Source organism: Drosophila kikkawai, chromosome 3R (assembly GCF_030179895.1).
Source record: "Drosophila kikkawai strain 14028-0561.14 chromosome 3R, DkikHiC1v2, whole genome shotgun sequence".
NCBI lineage: Eukaryota > Metazoa > Arthropoda > Insecta > Diptera > Drosophilidae > Drosophila > Drosophila kikkawai.
This window is the reverse complement of record NC_091731.1, coordinates 14,588,027-14,595,508: the sequence shown is the minus strand read 5'-3', so window position 1 is coordinate 14,595,508 and position 7,482 is coordinate 14,588,027. Positions and strand designations below refer to the sequence as shown.

The 7,482-nt window shown below is 48.7% G+C and overlaps 2 protein-coding genes across 3 annotated transcripts; one reads left to right on the top strand and one right to left on the bottom strand.

Moving 5' to 3' along the window:
* Positions 1–582: 582 nt before the first annotated feature.
* Positions 583–3,771, bottom strand: LOC108084133 (gastrula zinc finger protein XlCGF26.1). Of its 2 annotated transcripts, none has more exons than XM_017180175.3 (3): positions 2,413–3,762; positions 1,833–2,342; positions 583–1,661 (listed from the first exon to the last, which is right to left on the bottom strand). In XM_017180175.3, the coding sequence occupies exons 1-3, from the start codon at positions 3,068–3,070 to the stop codon at positions 1,117–1,119; spliced, it is 1,713 nt and encodes a 570-aa protein (XP_017035664.1). In that variant the 5' UTR covers positions 3,071–3,762; the 3' UTR covers positions 583–1,116. The 2 variants fall into 2 exon arrangements, with proteins under 2 accessions (XP_017035664.1, XP_017035665.1); XM_017180176.3 differs by having other exon boundaries at positions 1,606–1,745; positions 2,413–3,771.
* Positions 3,772–3,891: 120 nt separating this feature from the next.
* On the top strand, positions 3,892–5,497 carry Sirt2 (Sirtuin 2). The gene is made up of 4 exons (XM_017180180.3): positions 3,892–4,095; positions 4,164–4,261; positions 4,321–4,417; positions 4,474–5,497. Exons 1-4 carry the CDS (start codon positions 4,002–4,004, stop codon positions 5,349–5,351), a joined length of 1,167 nt encoding a protein of 388 aa, XP_017035669.1. The 5' UTR covers positions 3,892–4,001; the 3' UTR covers positions 5,352–5,497.
* The last annotated feature ends 1,985 nt before the right edge of the window (positions 5,498–7,482 follow it).

The window sequence follows — 7,482 nt, the reverse complement described above, 5'->3', positions numbered from 1 at the left end:
CTTATATAAATAGGTTGTTTTGTTTTTTTCGGTTTCCTTCGTAAGTTTAGAGCGGGGGGCGGGGCGGGGATTACACACAGTTTTTCTTGTTGTTGTAGTATAGCAATAACTAGTTTTTAATTTTTTAATTAATTTACTTTACTTTGCTGGCGGGCTTAACATTTAACACGACGAGAAAAGCTGGAGAGAAGCCGATACTCGGAACTAATAGGCTGGGGGACTGGGGCTTTGGGGATGACAACAGTGGCAGATGGGGGCTATAGGCGGAAGGTAATCCTTAGGCAATTCCAAACCATTTAGATTTTTTAATGTTTTAACTAACAATAAATAATATGAGAATAACGAGTGCGCTTTTTTTTATAAAGAACAAATATCAAAGTCTTTTAGAACAGTTTTCCCATAAGTTTGGAATATATTATTCCTCAGTGTATATTTATAAAGTTAATATACAAAGAAAATAGTTAAGGTTTCTGTTGCCAGCTCTGATAAAAAGTAAAGTAAAAAATAAAATATAATAATAATAATTAAAAATTATTTATATAAAAGAAGTTTAACTCTTTTAAGGTGGCCTAAGTCATGTGTAAAGTGTATACGATTTTTATTTATCAGAGCTAGAAAATAATAACCTATACACAACTTGTGTAATTTACAAGGAATATGTCTAAATCAAGTTTCATCAGAAATCAGAGCTAATTTTAGGCTTAGATTTAAATGGCTTAGAAGGGTCTAAAGATTACGCTCCTCGAGCATCGATCCTACACTAGGATAGCAGTAGAGTTTAGGCTTAAACACACACCCTGTATCATCATCATCATCATCATAATCATTCGTGGCTTATGCGAATACGGTTTTAGCCTTAATTTACAATTGGACACGCATGTGGATCGGCTCTCTACGCGATATATAGTTACATACAATTGCGCTCTGCACAGCAGGTAAATAACACTTTCGAGTATATATATTTAAATATAGTATTCATGTAATCATCGTATTCGTATGCCGTATATGCGATCTATAACTGTGTATGTGCTATGTGGCATGCATATTGCACTATTCCTCCTCAATGGCTGCTTGACTGGCGGCTAGCGGCTGGCTGGCGATCTGGAGTCTCTGGGTCTAGCAGGTGTGCACCCTCAGGTGATTCTGCAGCGTACTCTTCTGCCGGAACTGCTTGGGGCAGTAGGAACAGTTGTAGGGCTTTTCCCCGGTATGGATCTTCATGTGGTTATTCAGCGTGGCCACCTGCCGGAAGTTGACCTCACAGATCTTGCACTTGTACGGCTTTTCGCCCGTGTGCGTCTTGATGTGATTGACCAGGGTGCTCTGCTGCGAGAAGAATCGCTGGCAAACGCTGCAGCCGAACGGCCTATCCGGATTGTCGCCCTTTAGCATATTGATGTTGCCCACAATGGTCATGCGGCCCGGCGGTGATCCTCCTCCTCCTCCTCCGCTTCCGCTCGGCTGGAAGTGCTCAACCTTGGTAACGGCCGCCGCCGTTGCCACAACCGAACTGACCGTGGTGCTGCCATCGAGGAAATGCAGTAGCGGATGATGGTCCAGCTGGATGATGTTCGGCGTGTTGCCATGCAGGTTGTTCGGCAACAGTCCAGTCGTCAGCTGCTGGGTCCCGGGCGCCAGAGTTGGGGGCATGGAGTGATCCACTGCAGGTGGTTGTCGGTCAATTGGTGTTGGATTGGATGATTGGATGACGGAATTAGCATGCGTACACAAGATTTAAATAAAAGCTTCGTTAGGGAAGAGCGTTAATAATCAATGCACACAGTGATAACAGAAAGCGGCTCATTGGTATGGCGAACACACAAGCGGCTCACCTGTGGCTGTTACGGGGCCTCCGCCACCGCTTCCTGCTGATCCTCCGGGTCCTCCAGCTCCTGCTCCACCGCCACCGCCGCCGGCTATCTGATGCGTATGCGTCTTCAGGTGGTTGGTGAGGGTGCTCTGCTGGCGGAACTGCATGTGGCAGTAGGAACACGTGTACGGCTTGTCGCCCGTGTGGATCTTCTTGTGGTTGGCCAGTGTCGCCAGCTGGCTGAAGGACTTGTCGCACGTCTCGCACTTGTAGGGCTTTGGATCGATGTGGGTCCGCTCATGGTTGTGCAGCGTGGTCAGCTGCGGAAAGCGGCGCTTGCAGACGCTGCACTGATACGGCTTCACCAGCTCCTCGGCCGCCGGAGAGCTATAGCTGCCGGAGTATAGGGTCTTTGAGATTTGGACACGCTGATGCTGCTGCTGGTAGACCTGCATCTGCGACTTTCGATGCTTGCCGCTGCCCGGCTGCGGCTGATAGTTCAGCAGGGACGTGGGCGTACTGGACTCCGCCGCTGCTCGAGAACAAAAGGAAACGAGAGAAGGAGTCTAATTAGAGCCTCTAACTGGATGCCACACACTCACCCTTGTGCGTCTTGATGTGGTTTATCAGCGTACTCTGCTGGCGAAAGTCCTTGGCGCAGATGTTGCAGGTGAATGGCTTCTCGCCGGTGTGGATCTTCACGTGGTTGGTCAGCGTCGAGATCTGGCGGAAGGCCTTGTCGCAGTGCTTGCACTTGTAGGGCCGTTCGTCCGTGTGGATCTTCATGTGGTTGCGTAACGTGGTCAGTTGCCGGAACTTGTTCTTACACACGTGGCACTGCTTCTTCTTGCGCGGATCGTCCACCACCACCTCCTCCTCACTGATCACGCTCTGCACTTCCTGTTTCATGGGCGAAATGGGCGTATGATTGCCCGCACCTCCGTTGCCGCCGCCGCCACTATTCGCCGTGGTCGTGGAGATGTCCAGCAGATGGACCAGCGGGTGCTGTGGATGGAGCATTGCCTGGTGGGTGGGATGCTGAATGGCCTGCACCGCGGTTAATTGATGCAGGGCGAACGGGCTCTGCTGCAGGCTGGCCAGCGTCGTGGGCTGTTGCAGGCCAGCTCCACCGCCACCGCCCCCTCCTCCACCACCGCCTCCTCCTGCACCGCCGCCGCCGCCACCATGAGAGGCTGGCAGTTGGTAGTGCTGGTAGTTGGCCATGGCTGCTGTGGCGGCAGTCGCATGGTTCAGATGCATGGTGCTGCGAGGTATTCGAGATTAAGTCTTAGCGCGGCACTATTGTCTGCCCATCAGCGTTATACAATGGCAGCCACGGCAGGCCCACTGCCATTCCCCGCCACTCCACTCCGCTCCACTCTCCACTCTCTCTCCGCGGGCTCTCCCCTGGTTTGTTATTTTAGCTGTCTGCGCCGTGCTTCGCCTTCTTCTTCTGTGTACCACTGCTGCTGCCTCCGCCTCTTCTTCTTCCTCTGCGCCTCTGCTCCGCCACCACACGCTGCTTCCACGTATGTAGCCTGGGGAATGCCCGAATGCTCGCCCACTTTGTCGCGCACGGTCCAACGCACTGTTTGCACCGATTACCCCGTAGATTGCGGCGCTTCCTTGGCGATTTCAGCACTTTTTCCAGGCCACGCTCTTTTTGTATCCGTATCCTTATCAAAACAAAAATGACTGGCGTGGTTTTCCAGGGCTGGGCGAACGGGCAGAGCTGCAAGGCAGCCGCACATCGAGTAATCGGGGCAAAAGTGGTGCGCCAGGGCTGCCTGTCAGAGTGTATATCGGAGGGTGCGCCGATAACAGCTATCGAGTAATCGTTGCACTCAGTGGTGGGCATCTAGCCATTTTAACAGAATACGGCTGCTTTTGGGTAAATAAAATAAATTTGACTCTGAAATAACAAATATATGTTATTTTTAACTATTACATTTTCACACAAAGAAATTCACAATTCGTTATTTTACAGCTATATTAATTTTCACAAAAATGAATTCATTTTAAACCAGCTATTTTATAGCTATAGATAATATTCCAATTGGATGTTATCGAAAGTTGACCAGCACTAACGTCACGTCGTGTGAAACGAAAACAAATAACCAAAACAACGGGGGTTTTTAATATAATTCGCAGCTCCTCCAGATATTATCCGAGGGCAAGGATCATTCCAAATATGAGCGACAGTGGGAAAAAGAAGGAAGAGGAGCAGCCTGCGCCGGCGAAGACCTCTAATGCCTCCTCCAGTGACGAAGAAGAGGGCGGCGAAGGTTCGTAGCAAACCCATGGCGTTTACTGTCACTAAATTAACCTTCTTTTGTTTTGCTTTGATTTCCAGATAGTGCCACAATGGATATGATTCGTCGCTTTTTCTCCCACACCCTAAATCTTGGTGGCTCCACAACAGATGCTAAAGCAGAGCCCAAACTGGAGAAGGTGAGCGGTTTACCATAAATGATTATATATTATATTTACCAGAGATATCTGTTTTCTAGGTAATACCTGACCTGTCGTTCGAGGGCTTAGGCAGCCATTGGCGCGACCAGGGCTTCCGGAAGATCGTGACTATGGTGGGAGCAGGCATTTCCACCTGTGGGTTTGGTTAAACCATTTAGCATTATCCTAGAATGACTCCTCTTTCTCCTTAGCCGCTGGGATTCCGGACTTTCGGTCACCGGGCTCTGGGCTGTACAGCAACCTGAAGAAGTACAATCTGCCACATCCCACGGCCATCTTCGATCTGGACTACTTTGAGGAGAACCCCACTCCGTTCTTCGCCCTGGCCAAGGAGCTGTACCCCGGCTCGTTTATCCCCACACCGGCTCACTACTTTGTCCGACTGCTGCACGACAAGGGCCTGCTGAAGCGTCACTATACCCAGAACATAGACACTTTGGACAGGCTGACGGGTCTGCCCGACGACAAGATCATAGAGGCGCACGGCAGCTTCCACACCAACCATTGCCTGAAGTGCCGGAAAGAGTACGACATGGCCTGGATGAAGGCGGAGATCTTTGCGGATCGCTTGCCCACCTGCACCAAAATGGATTGCAAGGGTGTGGTCAAGCCGGACATTGTATTCTTTGGCGAGAACCTGCCGCCCAGGTTTTACACGTGTCCAGATGAGGATTTCAAAGATTGTGATCTTCTGATTATAATGGGCACTTCGCTGGAAGTGCAGCCATTTGCGTCACTTGTCCAGCGACCGGGACCACGATGTGTGCGGCTGCTAATCAATCGGGATGCGGTGGGCCAGGCCAGCTTTGTGCCCTGGATGGATCCGCATGAGCGATCGCTGCTCTACAACAAGTCCAACAACACGAGGGATGTGGCCTTTCTGGGCGACTGCGATGCCGGGGTCCTGGCTCTGGCCAAAGCTCTAGGCTGGGAGGATGAGCTGCAGAAGCTAATTACAAATGAAAAGAGAAAACTAAACGCGAAGGAGCAGCAGCAGCCGCAGGACAAAGAGAAACCGCATTCGGACCCAGATCATGCGGCTTCCGGCAAGAAGGATGCCTCGCTGTAGTCCTCCCCCCTCCTGGTATTAGTTAGTACAATTCCTAGTTAATTTGTAGTTGAAGAGTGCAATTTCTGTACATGGCTATAACGTGTATAAAAAAAAACCTGACAATGGACTGGACAATGACATGTGTGCAGGCAGTCCTGGCTAAATCCGTTCGCTTTATTTCGCCTCCGTTTTTGCTCTGCTCCGTTTCCGGCTTTCAATTATTCAAGTGCCATTTGTGAGCCATTAGCGTGTCCTCTTTGGCCGGGGCCACCAACCACCGTAAACCGCAAAAACTGATTGAGTTGCTGTGCCGTTTCCGGCGCACAAAAAGCAGAAACCGCCAACAAAGGTTAACTCTCTCGACATGTTTCTGTTTCCAGTTCGGTTTCTGCTCGCACTGATCCGGGCTCTGGTGATTCTGGGTGATGATACCGATTCTGTTACAGTTGAACCCGAGCTCCCTCCAGGAAATCATCAACCGCCGTTGTGGGCGTGGCATGTGGCAATCCTAACTGCCTGTTTGTGTGGCTTCCACAGATGTTGCTGCTGCTGTTGTTGCTGCTGCATCAACTTAATGACTCACAATCTGTCCGGCACAGAAACACACGGCCAAAGCGAATGATACACACACACGGCACAGTCGGTAATGAAGCTTCTGCGGTGAATTGGCCAATAGAAAATACGTTCGGGGCTGCACTAATTAAAACCAAGCCCCGAACCAGGCCACCAGCGACCAGGGCGACCTACTGCCGGAGCAGAGAAACGGATATTGTTAATCGTTGACAAGGATGATGGGGGGCGAACGATGGTGTTGGGTGGCGGATGAAGGCCGTCTCCCTGCCTGTCAACTTGACTCCAGCCTTCGGTGCGGATGCATTAGGAAATCAAATGCAGCCACGGAAATATTGATAGCCACGCTATTTGTTGCAGTTGCAGTTGCAATTTCACTGGCTGTTGCACCAGAACTTTGGCAATTAAACCTAATGGCCTAAGATCTTGTCTATTTGCAATTTTCCACCGGGTGTTGCCATCTCAGCGAGGAGGTTTCCTGCACTGTTAAAAATTCAAGTTTAATTGAATTTTAACTCTTACAAGTATGATAAGTTTTGATTTGTTAGAAAAGTTTGACGAGGATACTATTAATATCTAATAATTACCGATACTATCGTGTTTGTATCGACAAATACTAATTATTTTACGAATTAATGGCGATTTATTAAAAAAACATGATTTAAAAAAAATGTATAACTTTTTAACTAGACGATGAAGGGTTTAGAAGGCGAACCAAGACGATCTGGTGGAGCTTTTATTTCTTTAAAATATTATTATCAACTTAAAAGAAACAAATATAAGTTAACATAATCGCTTTTGCCCTGTTTAAACTTAAATCTTAAATTATTATCCCCACTTTGTCTCAGTGTCTTTGGGCGTCACTCACTCAAAATTGACTCAAGTTGGCTCAATATTAACTTGACTCTCGCATCCTTCGTCCGACCCTCCTCCGACCTATGTGGGAACGCCATTAAGTGCACTCCATACACACGCCATTGAGGAAGCTGTGGAAACCGATGGCTCGGGGTTCCGAGGGGCAGGTCATCATATTTGTGTGAACATGTTTCATATTTGTAATCAAATTGCGATGTTTTCCCTCCGCCCAACTCCCACCTCCCACCTACCACCTCCCACCTCCCACCACCAACCGCCAAGCACTCTAAGCCTGTTCATCAATGGCATTGAAAGAAAGGCCATGGAGGATGAGGCGAATGAGGGGGGTGTACTGATGAAATCGTGGACATTCCTCCGATGTCATCAGCGACAGCTGCTCTCGCGCTTTGATATTGAATTCTTGACATGATTGTGTGGCGCACAGCTTGCCCTGGAATTGATTGAGCCCCCAAAACACACACACACACACAGTTTTAAGGCAAGTATTAGTCCCGACCGCAAATAACTCAGGCGGGGGCTAATAAAGCAGGAATCTCCATCTTCATCGCCATCCACTTAACCATCGATTGTTTAGGCGCCACAACCCACAAACCTATTTAATGGACGTTTATTCTAAAATATATTCGTTGTTATCGCAGCATAAACTGAATCTTTATGAATATTTTATTATTGCCTTAATAAAAAGAGAAGCAGAGGGAGAGCC

What these genes read in the sequence shown, in the direction of transcription:
- Sirt2 (XM_017180180.3), top strand. Translation starts at nt 4,002, where the DNA reads ATGAGCGACAGTGGGAAAAAGAAGGAAGAGGAGCAGCCTGCGCCGGCG. An exon ending in CAGAGCCCAAACTGGAGAAG is followed by an intron (nt 4,262 to 4,320) that starts GTGAGCGGTTTA and finishes TCTGTTTTCTAG; the next exon opens with GTAATACCTGACCTGTCGTT. An exon ending in GGGAGCAGGCATTTCCACCT is followed by an intron (nt 4,418 to 4,473) that starts GTGGGTTTGGTT and finishes CTTTCTCCTTAG; the next exon opens with CCGCTGGGATTCCGGACTTT.
- LOC108084133 (XM_017180175.3), bottom strand. Translation starts at nt 3,070, where the DNA reads ATGCATCTGAACCATGCGACTGCCGCCACAGCAGCCATGGCCAACTAC. An exon ending in CCACATCAAGACGCACAAGG is followed by an intron (nt 2,343 to 2,412) that starts GTGAGTGTGTGG and finishes GTTCTCGAGCAG; the next exon opens with CGGCGGAGTCCAGTACGCCC. An exon ending in AGGCCCCGTAACAGCCACAG is followed by an intron (nt 1,662 to 1,832) that starts GTGAGCCGCTTG and finishes AACCACCTGCAG; the next exon opens with TGGATCACTCCATGCCCCCA.